Below are 17,881 nucleotides of genomic sequence, written 5' to 3'. Positions count from 1 at the left end.
TTAAATTCTTTGTTTGCTATCCCTGTATGGGTAGGTTTGTGGGTAGATTTAGAAGGGAAAAAAATTGTTTTGCTCAAAATTTCCATACAAGGCTGTATTTCATACTATTGGAAAATGGAAAACTCTTCAAATATCTTCAGAATAACTACCCATATATCTAAATAGATGTTTAAGAGAATCAAACTTTGACATTTACATTTCACAAGTGTAGTAGATTTAGGTACAAACAGACTAGATTTAAAATGAATACCTCCCATAAGTGAGCAAAACACATGTTGAATCAAAAACAGGTTAAATGTGATATACATGTATTAATATCCTTTTAATTCTTGTAAGTGGAATATTATAACCATACTTTAATACACAAACCAAAGTACTATTATTTCATCTGAAATTATCATTTTTACTCTGAATTTTATGACCTGGCATTTACAGTGTGTATAGAGTCTCAGACATATAAGATGTTTGATATATCATAGTGTATATTCTGAATTTATTCTGGGAAAGTGTTTGTACTATATGTAGATTACTAGTCATTGATGAGTGTATGTGTAGATAATAATAACAATAATTTACAACAATACAGCATAGTGCAAGAAAAGCATGGGAAACACAAAAAGTTCAAAATTATGTCATCTTCAAAAAAAAAAAATTAAAAACCACGGATAAAAAACTCCTGATATTGTGGAACTAAAACACTGAAAAAAGGGGAAAAAAGAATAGAAGAAGATTGTTCATCAAAAGCTAAAAAATAAAGTGTTCTGACATGAGTAATGAAGAAGAGTATATCAAAAGTATTAATGTATTTCAAGTCCAACATTACTGTGAACTGTAATACTTTGTGTATATTCAATTTGCAGGTACAGGATCTTTAGAGACAAGTGTAGTTAGATATGTTGAGAATAATTGTTTTATTTAAATAATAATGCATGACAACGAGGACAATATCACAATTAGTGCTTGTCTGAGGGTTGGCACTCTTTACCAATATTTTGATGATGTCCAAGCCAAAGATTTGTTTTAACTTGGTCAAGATGTTAATGTAGCAACAGAGCATAATAAACACAGTTTGAGAACTGTGTGGTAGATTTTTGAAAATCTTGCACTAGTTTTGACATCTAGTATTGTATGAGAGTACTTGCAATTGTATACACTTATTGCCAGGATATGTGGGCACTAGTAATTGTCGACTACTGGAGAGCTGTTATGCTGAAAGTTGAGGGGAAAAGTTGCTACATAACAGCATGAGAGGTAATATAACATCTACTAATGCTCAAATAAGGCCATGCAATAAGTATAACACATTGCCTTCTCAGGCTCATATTCTTTCCAGAACCAAAGAAAATCAAACCATGTGCTACTGTAATAGTGCCCTTGGGAAAATGAAAAGAATAATGCCCTCTGTATGCAAAGTGAGGTCACTATGGGTCACTAGTCCATACCATGTGATATGGTCTTAGCAAATCACTGAAGGTTGTATGCAAATGATGTGTTATAACATAGGTTAGTTTCTTGGATCTATGAAATTCATATCATCTACGTATCTCAAGTCTCTTCTACGATGCTGTATACTGACTTTGTGTTTCCATAGAAATGCAGGGAATGTGTGAAAATGGATTCAAAGCAAAGAGATTGTAAAGGACTTTGAAAGTAAAGTAAAGTAAAGTAATAATTTATTTTTAAATTAACTTATACTTCTTATTCTGTATTGTGTATGTTTGTATGTGTCTCATATGAGTTATGTACCCACTACATGTATTACAACAGTGTAAGAAATTATATGAACTGAGTGCATTGTAAGACATACAAGGTAATATCAACGGTAAATTACAACAACATTCTTTCAAACTTCCCTGTGTTATACTGTCACAGTCTGTGCTAAAACAACCCTTTTGTGATGAGGTCCTCTGGTAAAAATAATTGAAGTCTGTTGTCATTAATCACTATAAATACAAACTGGTAAATCTCACTATCATCTCTGCACAACCACACATAACACAACATGCATTGAGATCACAGCTAGCTGTCAGTGAAGTTGTTAGTTTACTGCATATGTGTGTGTGTGTGTGTGTGTGTGTGTGTGTGTGTGTGTGTGTGTGTGTGTGTGTGTGTGTGTGTGTGTGTGTGTGTGTGTGTGTAATGTAATATGTCTAGTACCTAGCCAGCCTTGCCCTTATCAATAAGTTGCTTACAATTAAACACTATGGAGTGAAACATTACACTGATAAACAAAGAAACCCATTGCTAGTGGGTAGTTTTACACAGCTTGAAATGGGCTAATAGTGGTGTTTGGTTTAATTCTGTTGTATAGTATGAAATTTAAGTTACATAGTATTTTACTAATGCCCCGCTTTCAACTTGCATGTAAGTTATCAACATAATCCCAATACAGATATGAAATACACACTAAAACTTATTTGGAAGCAAATATGAATAAAATCAAAGAGGAACTTGAGTGAAAGTATGTGTTTTGTGAAATTATTGGTTATAATAAAATTATCTTATGTTGTCATTATTATATCAAATATGAATTTCTAGTGGGAAGTTTACCAGTTTCCTCACATAATTTAACATATTTGATAAATTCAACTTCATAAACCACAGGCCTCTTTACTGCATCGTCCAAAATGGAATACCATTAATACATTTAAATATGAAACAAACTTAACAACCATAGATGTGGAGTTACAGACTGTATATCTCTTGAAAGTTTCTTATTTTTTCTAGATTTAATGTTTCTTAATGTCTTAGATTATTTATTGATCTTAACAATTGTTGATCCCTGTGGTCTAAAAGTTAGTGTATACATGTTATGATACACAGATATATGTATCTGCAGCCATAGTAATGAGTAAAAACTTTATAAAAACAAAAGTCCATACTGCATTATTTGTGTGAGGGCGGTGTACAAATGAGAATAGGGTCAGAGGTCACTTTATCAAAGCATCTCAAGATGAAGTCATGACCATTGGCAATGGAAGACCTTCGTGTGATGTGGCATGAATCATGGCATGAAACGACTGCCAAAAAAACTGTAGCCATCGGTGTAACAGTGTATAGTATTTGGTGGGGCATTCAGAAAGTTCGATCACGTTTTAGATTGCAAAATGCTGGGACGAAAATAGCGAAAAAGAAAGCAGAGGTGGAAAGAATTAGAAGGGATCTTTCAGAAAAGTTGCATACTACAGATGAGGTAAGAATATTTACACTAGGTAGATACATTCATAGTATTTCTTAGATTGTTATTTTCCTCGTCTACAGGCGATATATAATAATGGTTTGACTTGAATATATTTCCACTATCTTTTATGGAAAAAAAATAATTGTCCAGTACATCCCATTTCAACACGCCCCATTTTCAGCTCGCCACATTGAATTTCCCTGGGCAGTACCAGTGCGGGTACCAGTGGCCAGCTCTGGTAGGGGTGTGTGGCCAGCGCTGGAACCTCCAGGCCCCATTTTAGACACACTTTGACCAAAAATCAATTAGACCAGTACAGGTTTTTAAAAAGATCAAAGGTTAGACCTAAATACATTTTCCTTAGGAGGCAACATTTTTGGGCAATTAATTATGATTTGGTAAAGAACAATGGACCATATTGAGACCAAGCAAAATCGAAAATAATGCAAAGTGGCCCCTGTTTTAGACTCTTCAGCTAAAAAAACCCAGACCCCATTTGAGACCAAAGGGCTAGAAAACACCCCCCAAAAGGGCGGCACATATATGTATACTCAAATAAGGGGAATAGCCGCCCCCCCCCCCCCCCCCCGAATTTCAACTTGTCCTATTTTCATCGAGTCACCCCAATTTCAACTCTTACAAATCACATATTAGAGTATATAGTGATATCGATTTATTTGTTTTAACCCCTCCATTGGTACAATGGTATGATCCAATAATCAGTGTGAGATTTAATTCTGATTGTACAAAGTTCTTCAGATTCTGTCAGACATTGTTGTACAGTAATCCAAAATGTCAAAGATTGCATGGTCGCCATAGCTACCAAGGTCAAAATCAAGTGAGATAGCACATCTGTATAATGTAATGACATCACCAATCAGTGGGGCTAGTCAGCCTTGCAAATGATAGACCAACACAGGAAATAGATGAAACAATTCAAGCAAAGGGTGTAGGTAAAGTTTTAAATGACAGCACATGAGATATACATGTATTAAGTAAACCCATTCTAAAATCTTGACTTTTGTCACATTTTGTCAAGTTTCTCAGCACTTAACTTATTTACCTAGTAATATATTTATATTTTGGCTGCATCACTAAGACTTCTTCAGCTGTTTTGTGAGATACATAATTACCTCAAGTACAAATGTAGGTTGAATATTTTTTAAATTTCCTTGTAATGGTACCGTTTTTTTTTTGTTCTAATTACACAAACAAAACACAGGCACCGATAGCACACATGTGAAATGTTACATTTTATCTCACTGTAAACACAAATAAACAGTTTTGCGTTTGGATCATCCATGTGTCTCCCCCACCCCCCAGTAGTGATGTTGACAGTGATATAAAATGTATCTCTTTATATGTTGGCATGCTATCTCTGTCTGTAATTTGTATGAGATGTAGAAAACATGGTGCTGCCTAATTGAAACACTATAGTTACCTTAGTTTGGTAGTAATTGAACTCTATAGTCACCTTAGTTTGGTAGTAATTGAACTCTATAGTCACCTTAGTTTGGTAGTAATTGAAATTCTATAGTCACCTTAGCTTGGTAGTAATTAAAACTCTATAGTCACCTTAGTTTGGTAGTAATTAAAACACTATAGTCACCTTGTCTTGGTAGTAAACATAAGACATACATTTACAAGGACTACCAGACTCTGATTTCCATTTCTTAATAACCAGCAAGGTTATCAAAACTCAGCTAAAACACCAAAATAACAACTAGTCCTTAAAAAATACACATTGTAATATAATATAGACTTATATTAATGGTAGATCAAATCACAAATGTATTGTACAATGCCAACATATGTTTGTTTTTGCAGAAAGTTCTTGAGTGTCGTCAAACCATTGTAAATACACCCTTATCAGAATTAGTTACTGCCATTCAATCAGGCAAGTATTCTGCTGTGGAAGTATTACAAGCTTTCCAAGCCAAGGTAGGTTTACAGTTTGATTACTGTCAAACTCTGATTTCAAATGTACTTTATACAGAGACTAAAATGTTCATCTGTAAGACTTAGTGTTATGGTTACTTAAACATAAAGTCTGGTCAGACTTATTTCTGCCTTTAGTACATATGTATTGGCCAACTTTTCTATAATTTTGGGTGATAAAATATCATATAGTTAACTTACTCACCTTTGCAATCTTGTAAAGAAGTTCGATTGCACTTGACATGTGTTTATACTATTTCACAAAGTTTAACAGTTATTTGATTTGTCCCTAGGTGTTTTTGTTCCACAATGTATTAAGTATTTGGTTTGTTTTAGGCTTTGTCAGTCACAGAAGATCTTAACTGTATAACTGAAGTATTAACAGACGCAGAGGTAATTATACACGTACACATACACATACATGGGAAATTGTACAATTCAAAATGATTGCTTTATAGCTGTCCATTTTTGTGTTGAAAAGGCCATTTTTCAGTGCAAATTTAAACTAAGAACTATTGTTCTATTTGGCAAGTTATTCTATGTGGGGAGGTTTACATTTGTAGGATATATCTAGATGGAGAATTGTGCAAGACAGGTGGACACTATTATGGGATATGTAAATTGAGTCTAAAAATATTGGTTTTTGGAACAACTGAACTATATACCAGTCAGGTTCAGTAGTACTATAGGTATGGTGGAGTGTCTGCCACTCCATCTGACTGTCCTGTCCTCTGTGTGTGTGTATGTATGTATGTATGTATGTATGTATGTATGTATGTATGTATGTATGCATGTATGTATGCATGCATGCATGCATGCATGCATGTATGTATGTATGTATGTATGTATGTATGTATGTATGTATGTATGTATGTATGTGTGTGTCTGTCTGTGTGTGTGTGTATGTGTGTGTATGTGTGTGTGTGTATGTGTGTGTGTGTGTATATACACAGTATTTTGTCTTTCACTTCTTCCTATTTGTCGTATCATTACAGACTGCAGCCAAACTGTTAGACAGTCAAGATGAAAAGAAAGGTTTATTACATGGAATTCCTGTTAGTTTTAAAGACAACCTGAACATTGCTGTAAGTACTTCCAGTATATGAAATGACTTTGTCAGTATTTCTATATGGTCAGTGAATTCCACTTATTTGTTTATTATTACATAGTTTGTAGGTGTTTATATCCTGGCATGTATTTGAGCATAACTAAGGTTTGTTTATAATCACATGATTTGAATGGTTGGATTATGGACATAGTAAACAAGCAGAAAAATGGCTTGTATCTTTGACTGTAGTTTCACACCTCAGTGGGCTTTTTAGTTCCCAACGGATGCTGCCCGGAGGAGACTTGTACATTGGGTGCCATCTGTGCATGATGATACTATGTGAGACATATGCACATCATTTTGTTTTATGACTGCATCAAATATGGCCGAATGGCAGCCATATTTGTTAAATTTCACAATATGCATCGTAACTTTGGCGGTATATTACGTAGTGACCTACACCCATATTATCAAATATGATCATCATTTTGCTGACTTTGATGATACACACTCTCAGACTTATACTTTGAACGTTCTTTAAGGGGGAGGTGGAAGGAGTTTTGGCCTACAACAAACGAAGTTCATTTATTAAGCATATATCTGTGACATCATGTAATTGACTCTTACAGGGCTATGATTCAACACAGGGCATAAGTAAATATATAGATAAACCAGCACAAGAAGACAATGTCATTGTTAAAGTGTTAACACTTCAAGGTGCTATACCATTTGTGAAAACCAATACACCACAGTTATGTCGCAGGTGAGTATAAAACGAATGAAGGATGATCTAATAACCAAAGTAGATCACAGTCATTGTATTTTTTGTAAAGAATGGAATTAAAATACTAGGTAAACTCAAATTCCCCAGGTATTTACCAAGGTTCTCAACCAAAATTATAGTACATGGTGTGGAAATCTATGCAAATTTTACAAGATTCTCAACTATGTTACATGTCCTTATTTGGGTATTGTTCATGAATATTCATTAAGCCTTTCCGTATTTGGGTACTACTTATTAGTTATTCATGTAGCCTTTCCTTATTTGGGTATATTTCATTAGCTATTCATGTAGCCTTTCCTTACTTGGGTATTTCTCAGTAGCTATTCATGTAGCCTTTCCTTATTTGGGTATTTTTCATTAGCTTTTCATATAGACTTTCCTTATTTGGGTATTTCTCATTAGCTATTCATGTAGCAATCCCATATATGGAGAATCCCGGCATCCAACCGATCCAACTCGTTGTCCTTGTGGATCCAGTGGTGGAGAAGCAGCATTAATAAAAAGTCATGGATCAATCCTTGGAGTGGGTACGGATATTGGTGGGAGTGTACGCATTCCACCACATTTCTGTGGAATCTATGGATTGAAGCCTACAAGAAATAGAATCAGGTATAGAAGACAATGATATTAAAATGGAGTGATTTATATATTTAGAATGATTATAGATATTTAGGGGATAATACAGTGTATATTAGAAAACTATGATCTCTTAGCGAGAATGAATGTTCATTGATTCTGGGTTCGTACTTGGTAATGAAAATTTCTTCTCACAGGGTCAACAAATTTCTTGGAAGTGAATCCTAAATGTATTGTCATTTCAGTGATAAAGGTTTAATCGGTGGTTATCCTTTCAAGAAAGAAATCTCTTCAACACCTGGACCTATGGCTAGAGATGTTGACAGTCTTATCTTGTTCATGAAAGCTTTATTAATTCCAGAAATGTTTGAACTTGACAGTAGAGTACCACCTTTATCCTTTAATGATGAGGTAATTATTAGCATAAACCTTTAAAGTGGCGCAAGCTGAGTTTGAAAAATGAAGAAAAAAAACTTTCTTTTGACATTAAAGTGTCACATGCTGAGTTTATAAACTTTTCACTCATGTGAAAATACTTAAATAAAACTACATCCCGATATAATGTTAATGTTGATGCGAACATTTTTTATACATATCTGTGTGATAAATTATCGTTTGTGAGTTATATCTTGATACCAGGTTTGAGTTCAGTTAACTGAAAGTGGTGGCTATGTGTGCTTCAGTAAATAAAATACTGCAAGTACTTTATAAATATGATGCAAAAAATATGCCTAAATATGTATACACTGAGTTTATGCCCCTTTAACTTTCTAGTCTGCTTATGGCACTAGTGGTACACCATTACAACTCTAGTTGTTTATAAGTACGGTATGAGAGAAGCAGCCACTAGATCCATAAACAGGCTATCATCTTCCAGACTTAGCCTATAGCACCTAGCCCCATTACTTTCATTCATTTTAGCTATTTCAACTTTATCTCTTTCATTCAGTATCAAAACATATTGTTCACTTCTGACAGTTGATTTCATTTGCAGATCTTATCATCCAACAAATCTCTGTGTATTGGTTATTGTTGTGATGATGATTTGTTTCCTCCAGTGCCATCCTGTAGAAGAGCTGTATTATTAGCTAAACAACACCTGGAAAATGCTGGCCACACTGTAAGTCACCAACATCATTATATTATTAGCTAAACAACACCTGGAAAATGCTGGCCACACTGTAAGTCAATAACATCATTATATTATTAGTCAAACAACACCTGGTCAGACTGTAAGTCAATAACATCATTATATTATTAGTCAAACAACACCTGGTCAGACTGTAAGTCAATAACATCATTATATTACTAGCTAAACAACATCTGGTAAATGCTAGTCAGACTGTAAGTCAATAGCATCATTATATTAATAGCTAAACAACACCTGGTCAGACTAAGTCAATAACATCATAGCTAAGCAACACCTGGTCAGACTGTAAGTCAATAACATCATAGCTAAGCAACACCTGGTCAGACTGTAAGTCAATAACATCATAGCTAAGCAACACCTGGTCAGACTAAAAAGTCAGAAAGTTATGGTGTCACCATTTGATTTATTGAAGGGCCCAAATTTCAGCAGTAAACAGTACTTTTTACTAAGATACACAAAATGATTGTTTTGCTGTCAGTGTTGTTGTGATTTGTTTTGAATTCCATTTAAAGCGAAGAATGTTTAAAACAATTGGACCAGATTGCTTAAATATCAGGTTGGTTGAGTCATGAGATAGATAGAAATATTACCCTAATCTGTGACTTCAAATAATTCATTAAAGATAATACAAGTATGTGAGTTGTTGGTGTGATTTTCTTGTGGATTTTAAACACACATATGTATATATATTCTTTTTAGCTTGTACCCTTTAAGATACCAAAAATTAATGGTACTGAACACCCCATGTTGCTGGCTTCAAGAGTTTTTAATGACGTGAGAAGATCAAAGATAGATTTGATGTAAGATTTCAAATATTGTATCATTGAAAATATCAATATCTAAAAATTGCCATGATGTTTACGTGTATAACAAAACCACATAATGGCGAAAGGAACATGTTATGGGGTTTTGACATCGTGTACATCGTGACACAAGTACTTGCAAGTTGATAGGACTGTTCACATGGTAGTTCTAAACCACTATTTTCCATCTTGTCACAGGTATAAAAATCAGTTTATTTATTAAAAACTTCATGCACTGCTTAATATTTAAATAGTATCTTTTATCCTCATCAGGTTTTATCACAACATACAGTTTGTAATTCATTGGTTTTAAAGGTAATAAATTTTAAAATGCATGCACTCCAGATGTAAAGTAAACACTTTTTGTTTTCTTTCAATTGCAGACATCAAACTGTAGATGAATGTAACCTGTTACAAACAGGGAAAGTAAACAAATGAATTGGATTAGTATAATTCTTGGAACAGCATGTTGGAGAGACAAGTATAACATTCCATCATTTGATAAGAACAGTTGTATGGCCTCTTTACATAATAGTTCACATTCACAAACAAATTTGAAGTTCCCGTAGCAATTCATGTACATGCAAGTTCTTATCAAACCATGAAATGTAATACAAGACTCTGCTGTGCCACCATGCTGAGCCAAGTGTTATTAATCCAATTCATTTGTTTACTTTCCCTGTTTGCAACAGGTTCCGTTTGTCCATGGTCTGATGTTGGCAGTTGAAAATATCACCAAGATATGGGTTTGCAGACAGAGATTGTGTGACACGCCATTTGTACACGGTCTGATGTCGGCTGTTGTAAATATCACTAAGATATGGGTTTGCAGACCAAGATTGTGTGACAGAGCTGACTGGCAGTGACTTTGGGAGGGGCCACCATATACTAGCCATTATTAGGTCCATAAAACCCATACCTCAGCTGTGAAGATTTTATGATATATTACAAAATTAATTTATTTATCAAGTGTCAATTATTTCTACCCTTTTTTACTTAGTTTTTAAATGTATGTATTGTTGTATTATGTCGGTGTTTTTTGTATTTTTGAATGTATCCTGCAACAAATTTTAATAATAATAATTACCTCATGAAATTCTAGAGTATGTTTGAAATCAATAATATTCACATTTTTGGAGACAATTTATGAGTTCTTCACTATGGTTTTAAGCATTCCACCTGTAAATTATAGATATTTCATCAACATTGAACTTTTCATCTATCTCAAGGCCTAGACAATGTTAAAATGTATATAATGCTCACACTAAACTCATTAGTCATCTTAGGCCTCTCAGAATTGTGTAAAATATTTAAGCAATAACCCCCCCCCCCCCCCCCCCCCCCCCCCAACCCACGGGATGGTATACCAAGAGGTTTTGACCAGTGAACAATATATATGCACGAGTGATAGCGAGTGCATATATTGAGTTCACTGGTCAAAACCAAGTGGTATACCATTCCCAGGGGTGGCTTTTGGATGCGTGCCAACTGTGCATTATTGCTCATTTTAGCTGCGCTAGTTCGATGTCTAGACCAATCAGATCTCTCGATTTGTGCCATCAATATACTGGTATAATATAATTGCTATTATATCATGTTCGTAAATATGATATGCCACTTTTTTCTTTTCAATCAGGGAGGGTGAAATTGTTGATAGATTCATCACTGAGCAGGGGAAGGTACGAAGTCCCTCTTGGCTGCAGAGAATAAAGAGATGGCCTTTCCAGGTATTGTATACTGTACTCTATAGATTTTGTGATATCATAATTCAAACAGATGATACCAAGCATTACACGACATGCAAGCCAAGTTGTACACATTTTGAACATAAAATTGGCTTTAGCAGTCATATGTAATGTCAATGCACGTGTATGTCGTTGGTTCTGTGATGCTTGAAATATGAATCAAAATGTCAAAAATCACTATTTTTTCCCATTTTTTATGAATTACACTTGCGCAGATAAAATTATTGTTTCGCAATATTTTTCTTGATTCGACTGAAAAATTACTGGTAACATAAAGGGCTTTTAAGCTACAAGTTGTGACATAGCCCTTTAACAGGTCATTTGTAAGTTGAACAAAGAAAATATCTTGAAATATGAGATAACTAACTGATAGAACAATCACTCATTATTAGACTCTAAAGAACTCCTGACGTACACTGTATTGTACACGTAGAAAAACCATAACTCAAATCCTGATTATTACCAATTTTCACCTTCCTTGATACTCTGTTTCTACATCTAAACACTCCATCTACTGTTATAATTCCTAGATGATTATTTATTTACTTGTCTATTTCAGTCAGAACGTGAGAAGGTGATAATGAATACAACCAAGGGATGTTATGATATTGAAGATTTACAAAGACTGTACCAAAAAATTGAAGTTAGTTTTCTTACTGTCTCTTCAGATTTCATGTCTAGATGATTATAAGTTGGTTAAAATACAAATTTCTGTAACTATTATGTTCTGCTATTTAACATAAAACTTCCCAAAAACTCATGTGTGCATTTCATGTGTGCATAACCAAAATTTGAAATTTACTTCAAGAAACTGGAGAATTGCAACTGTTGGCCTTACTTGGGTAGTAGAAGGTTGAATAATAATGACAAACTCTGGGGGTTCATTTATCTCATACAATTGTGATGGGTAGGTTATTAAACTGTTAACTGAAACTTTTCAAAAGCATTACCAGGAAGGATAGATTTTTAAAAAATGTCTAGGAAACACTTAACTTGATAGTGTGTAGACAGCAAAGACTGACATAATTTTCATTCTCCCCTTCCCTTCCCCTCACTCTCAAACTACACTCAAGGAAACGCTTAACTTGATAGTGTGTAGACTGACAGCTAATATGGACTAAATTTTCCACTTTCCCCCCTCCTCCCCCCGTTTCCTTCCCCCTCTCCTTCCAGGACTACACTCTACAGTTTACTGAAGAGTGGAAGAAAAGTGGTTTGGATGCATTGATCACCCCAGTTGCCATGGTAACAGCAACAAACTCACTGTATGCTGCCAGATTTTATCGTGAGTAGACTTCAAGGTTATTCAGAATTCTCTTTTCTCACTACTATTCGAGTAATTCGTTGTCAGAATTTTCCAAAGATTTCTAATACAATTTCCATTAATTATTCCGTTTTTGATACTCCAATTTCATATATTTTGTTGTAGCTATTTTAATGGCATGGGTATCACTTTGCAATGTGATGAGTTTCCCAGCTGGATCTCAACCTGTTACTATGGTAACAGAAGAAGATGAAACAGAACTGCAAAATAGTTACCCTGACAATGACATGTTTGACAGATGGATAAAAGAGGTATGTTAATAAGAATCATTAGGAATTGTAATTATTAGAGATCGTAGGATTCTAGTTGGCAATAATTTAGTAGCTTTCGTCAACATCATTTGCATCAGTGTAATGATGTTTAAGCCATCTGGTCAATTGTATTTCTAAAAGATTTCGCAAACTATAGTGCCATAACTGTCTTTGCATTGATTACAGGCCTGTAAGAACTCGGTTGGCTAATACCTGTAAATGTACAGTGATTGTCTTTGCATTGATTACAGGCCTGTAAGAACTCAGTTGGCTTACCTGTCAATGTACAGTGTATAACTCTACCCTGGCAAGAAGAGATGTGTCTGCGTATCATGAAAGACATTGAAAATGCTGTAAATAATCACACCTGATGTTGACCAAAGCATTATCAATGTTACGATGTGATACATGGTCTCTCATTGGAAAGAAGACATTTCTAACATTGAGAAATATTATAACTACCTGAGTGGCAAATTTCTCAATACATTTGACAATTAACAAGTTTTGTATACATGTATATTAAATATAAACAAATCCCAATATACTCCATGTATGGATGGATACATGACTGCATTGTATTAGTAGAATGCATTTGTATAGATGTATTAGTGGACAGAGAATGAATTTTAACAAACAAATAGATCAACGTAAAGATGATGTAGGTTCTACCATCATAGGTCATTTATACTATAGTCCTAGCTTGCATCAAACACAAACCTAAGGCAGATGAATGAAGCTAGGCAAAGAATCAATAAAAGTTTATGTTGATTTAAATTTTATGATGGTCTTAGTCATTTCTTCCTGGTAGAAGTAATGAGAATAAAGGTGTGATAGTAGTAGAAGTACTAGTAGTAGTAGTGGTGGTGGTACATGGTGGTGGCGGTGCATGGTGGTGGTGATAATGGTGATGGCAACCATCTGAATGAGAGTGACAGCGAAGACAATGATAATGATATTGATTGGTGGTGATGATGATGATGATGATGATGATGATGATAATTGAGGGAACACTTGCAATGATACAATTCCAGTAATTGCTACAGTTCCAGACAAGGCACATGCCCAGCAACTAGACCACACCCATAGCAACATTGAAATGGTGATGTGTATTGCAAAAATAACAACAAGGATTGGTAGGCAAGTAGATAAACACTCAAAAGATTAATATATATATATATATATATATATATATATATATATATATATATATATATATATATATATATATATATATATATATATATATATATATATATATATATATATTAGTACCCCAGCAACTAAGATACCACCTACCAACAGTAAAATGATGGTGCATATTGCATGACTAACAACAAGAATGGATTGCCATGTGGATAAACATTTAAAAAACAACTACACTTACACTGTACAGTTGTGCTACAATGCCATTGGTGCTATTTTTAAACTAATATCTGTACACAAATCCAATTCCTGGTAGGCACCACAGTTGCTAGACTGTAAGATACGTTGTGATGTTCCACCCTCACCGGCTTCCTCTCACCCGATGTGAGAGGGGTTGGCCGATGTGTGTGGGCACCCCATCACGGTGTACCTTACAGACTACACAGTTGCCTGACACAATTCAATAGGTTAATAGTAATTGTGTTCCAATATGACATTAAAGTTACCACCAAACATCAACTAAAAGTTACCACCAAACAACATCAAATCCAAGTTTAATACCACCAATTGCTATCAACCATTGATGAAAGCATTTAAGCTAATGATTTCTTTAAGTACAGAATCTTTCAGATTCGAAACAAGATTTATTGCAGTAGTGATCGCCAACTTGTATGACTGAAGAACGCATTATTTCCTCTACAGATGAAAAAAAAATACAAAAAACACAATTAAAATATTAGTAAAGTTTATTTATGTGTACACACTTCACAGTAAAATATTTCTTTGAAATCAGAACCTCTATTTTATATGCATTAGAGTCTCCCCTTCTATCTATTCTCTATGGTTAACATTACAATGTCCTATTTGTCATGTATCTCAGGGGACAAATTTCACTAAAATTCAAAATTCTTAAAATCTCTCTGAATATTGCTATATGAGAGGTTGCTACTGGTCCTTTTGAAATAATAGAAGAAATTCTGCCATCCCATCGTCTTGTTTTCAAGGAAATCATCAATCTTGTATTTTCCCATAGAGTTAACACAGTATTCGGCGGCCATATTGGATTCTGTTTACCCATAGAGCGAGTTAACACAGTATTCGGTGGCCATATTGGATTCTAAAATGCCTTAATTTTGATAAGATTTTGACCTCTATTTCAAAGAATTGTATGGTGATCCCTGATTTTTTCCTTGATTTTAACTGAGAATAGATTTCTTGAATAAAGAAGCAGCAAAAGTTTAAACAGTTGATTTCCGAGGGGCATTTCATTTTAAGTGTATCTCAGATACAGACATGGCTGTCACACAGATTCACAATTTGAATTTGATTGACAGAACTCATTTTCCTTTGCATCCTTTACCACAGCAAGTTCCTATTTTCCTTCTTCTTGTTTTGAGTTCTTTGGTCATTTTTTTATTCTTGCGAATATTTGATTAACTAAATTCTTAAATCTTACACATTGTGTATAACCCCAATGATGTACAAGTCTTGTTTCTTCTCTTGATCCAGATAACAGTTCTATAATGACGTCTTTTTCAATATTGATGTTTGTCTTGCCTGTGCTATTAGGTCCCCACTTTCATTTGTAATGTCAGAGGCCATAAATCCTAATGTTTTACCAACTTTTAAGACTTTAGCATCAATAGATAGCATGGTTCCAATTTGAGCTGCGTTCACATACCTATGATGAAAAGAGACAAAAACATAATCAACATCAAACATGTACATGTACTCTTTGGCTGAAAGAAGAAAAATATTGGGGAATAATTAACATCTATTTATTATCATGAAAGTAGTGAAGTCTGATACTCACGTTACATTCAAATCCACAGCTACACCAGGCTGACCTATTTTGGTTACAAGTGCTGTTGCATGTAAAAAAGCTACAAGTGTAGCTGTCATTCCACCATGTAAAGTACCTCCTTTGTTTGTGTGTTCCTCAGACACTAGCATCTCAAATTTTACTCTTCCTGGTTCGGCAGCTATAACACTTACCTATACAAAGGAAAGAAACAATAACAAAATAAGTTCATAGACCTTGGAGAGACAATTGAAGATCTATGGTCAAAGTTCATTGGGGTTTGACAAAGAATAAAATATTATGGGGGTACTCCCGCCTATTGGGTATACGTTTATGTGCTGTCCTTTGAGTAGGGTTTTTCACCTTTTGGTCTAAAATGGGTAGTCTTTTCGAGCTAATGAGTCTAAAATGGGGTCCACTTTTCACATTTTTTAATTTTGTTTGGTCTAAAATGGGGTCCTGGAAGGAACTCCTTAATAAATTCTCGACTACTTTGGAATTTCCAGGAATTTACCCAGGAATTTCCCCAGCACTGGTTGACATTTAATATCGGTGACTAGGAGATGGCATGCACACCCCTTGAAATGCTTGTTCTCGATATCACCCCATAATGAATTCAATTTGTTATGTTAACTGTGCATGCGCAATACTGCATTCATCGTTCAACCATGCGTTCAAGATTGATCTAAAATGGGTTCTCCTACATGTAAAAAGTTGAAGGGTCTAAAATGGGGTATTGGTTTTGGGTCAAAATTGGTCTAAAATGGGGTCTGGGGTTGACAGCATTGGCCACACACCCCTACCAGACCTGGCCAGTGGTAACCCCCCTGGGATTAGACATAATGGTACAGTCTAATAGATAGCATGAACTATAAACTTGTTCGCCAAGAAAACAGTGTCGCCACCCCACATTAGAAAAGTGATTAGCAGTGAACGCATGCATCATTTTTTGAAAGCTATTAATGGTCATGTGTCATGTATGTATGTTACACATGACCACAGAGGGCTGGTGACAGTGAAGGATGATATGTCATTGATGACTGGACTCTGAAGGTGACAACAAATTCAAGTCCGTGGGTACTACAACCAGATGGGTGTAGTGTAGGGTCTATGCTACAACACACATACCTGCTATACTTATTACGTCATTAATTTTCATCCACTCATAAATTCTTATGCATACCTTTTCAATGTGTCTTTCGAAATTCCGTCCATTGCCAAACCAGGTTTTGAGAAATTGTTGAGCCACCTTGACTGAATTGTTGCCTGCCATTTCTACTGATCTGGGTTGTTCTATATTTTTCCAAGGGAGTCCTTGTCATCATGGAGGGTGAATACCATAAGCCTCGATCGTTTCGTTTCGTTGACTACCATAAGCCAACATGGAGGTATTATAATCATAGACCCTCCACCCACGTGGAGGGTCTATGATTATACCTATGCAAGACGATAGATTGGGTATGATTCGAAGTCTCTTCCATTCCGTGTACTTGCGCGATACGTGTCAGCTGTCAAGTGTAGGTCAATCAAGGTCGTGACCTTCAGTCTAGCTAGCTACAGAGGCTTTGTGGAATCATAGACCCTACATACGAAATTAAAAGAAAGAAAAAAGCTACTTTTTGAATACATAGCGATAAAATTTAAATTGATGGTTCACTAAAGTGACTGTACACTGACTCCTAGCTAATATGTATCTTATATCTCTATTGTACGCTGGTTTAACTTTGAATAAAAATGTGTCCAGTTAAAAATTGTAACTTTTTGCAGCAAATTAAAAAATTCTTTGTGCGGGAAAGTACAAAAGAAGTGCGCACATGCACTTCACATTTTCCGCGAGTAACAGTAGTCTTAAAAGTCTCCTTCATTTGAAGATAGCAAGTCGCAATTAATGTCAGAGTGAAACTCAAAAAAAAAAAAAAAAAAAAAAAAAAAAAAAAAAAAACGGAAAAAGTCGTTCAACGTGAGGTCGCCTGCTATGCTGCATGCAGTGACTCCGAAGATGCGCTCGATCTTATTTACATCTTGCAAAATGTTCCATACTGATAAAACGGCAGATCTCTTTTTGGAATACTAGTATTTGGTGGCCCTGAAAAACTATTAAACTAGGTACGCAGTTGAAGATCCACTCTTTGAAGAT

General features: G+C 34.9%; 2 protein-coding genes across 2 annotated transcripts; one reads left to right on the top strand and one right to left on the bottom strand.

The window, feature by feature from the left end:
• The first annotated feature begins 2,974 nt into the window (after positions 1-2,974).
• LOC144447727 (fatty-acid amide hydrolase 1-like) lies at positions 2,975-13,171 on the top strand. The gene is made up of 14 exons (XM_078137806.1): positions 2,975-3,193; positions 5,009-5,122; positions 5,456-5,512; positions 6,115-6,204; positions 6,797-6,930; positions 7,354-7,560; positions 7,773-7,938; positions 8,522-8,647; positions 9,377-9,477; positions 11,117-11,207; positions 11,785-11,868; positions 12,399-12,510; positions 12,655-12,800; positions 13,052-13,171. The coding sequence occupies exons 1-14, from the start codon at positions 2,975-2,977 to the stop codon at positions 13,169-13,171; spliced, it is 1,767 nt and encodes a 588-aa protein (XP_077993932.1).
• Positions 13,172-14,630: 1,459 nt separating this feature from the next.
• Positions 14,631-17,056, bottom strand: LOC144447726 (acyl-coenzyme A thioesterase 13-like). Its single transcript, XM_078137805.1, has 4 exons — positions 16,928-17,056; positions 15,757-15,938; positions 15,501-15,624; positions 14,631-14,639 (listed from the first exon to the last, which is right to left on the bottom strand). The coding sequence occupies exons 1-4, from the start codon at positions 17,015-17,017 to the stop codon at positions 14,631-14,633; spliced, it is 405 nt and encodes a 134-aa protein (XP_077993931.1). The 5' UTR covers positions 17,018-17,056.
• Between the last annotated feature and the right edge of the window lie 825 nt (positions 17,057-17,881).

The sequence above is a fragment of the Glandiceps talaboti genome, chromosome 16 (assembly GCF_964340395.1).
Source record: "Glandiceps talaboti chromosome 16, keGlaTala1.1, whole genome shotgun sequence".
NCBI classification, from domain to species: domain Eukaryota; kingdom Metazoa; phylum Hemichordata; class Enteropneusta; family Spengelidae; genus Glandiceps; species Glandiceps talaboti.
Note: the sequence above shows the minus strand (reverse complement) of the source record. Positions and strands in the feature narration are given on the sequence as shown.

Bases quoted from the DNA above. Each gene is read 5' to 3' on its own strand.
- LOC144447727 (XM_078137806.1), top strand. From the start codon at position 2,975: ATGGAAGACCTTCGTGTGATGTGGCATGAATCATGGCATGAAACGACT. The intron at 5,513-6,114 runs GTAATTATACAC...GTATCATTACAG, and splicing joins AAGTATTAACAGACGCAGAG to ACTGCAGCCAAACTGTTAGA. The intron at 12,511-12,654 runs GTGAGTAGACTT...ATTTTGTTGTAG, and splicing joins GTATGCTGCCAGATTTTATC to CTATTTTAATGGCATGGGTA.
- LOC144447726 (XM_078137805.1), bottom strand. From the start codon at position 17,017: ATGGCAGGCAACAATTCAGTCAAGGTGGCTCAACAATTTCTCAAAACC. The intron at 15,939-16,927 runs GTATGCATAAGA...TCCTTTGTATAG, and splicing joins TCGAAAGACACATTGAAAAG to GTAAGTGTTATAGCTGCCGA. The intron at 15,625-15,756 runs GTGAGTATCAGA...TTTTCATCATAG, and splicing joins GCTGTGGATTTGAATGTAAC to GTATGTGAACGCAGCTCAAA.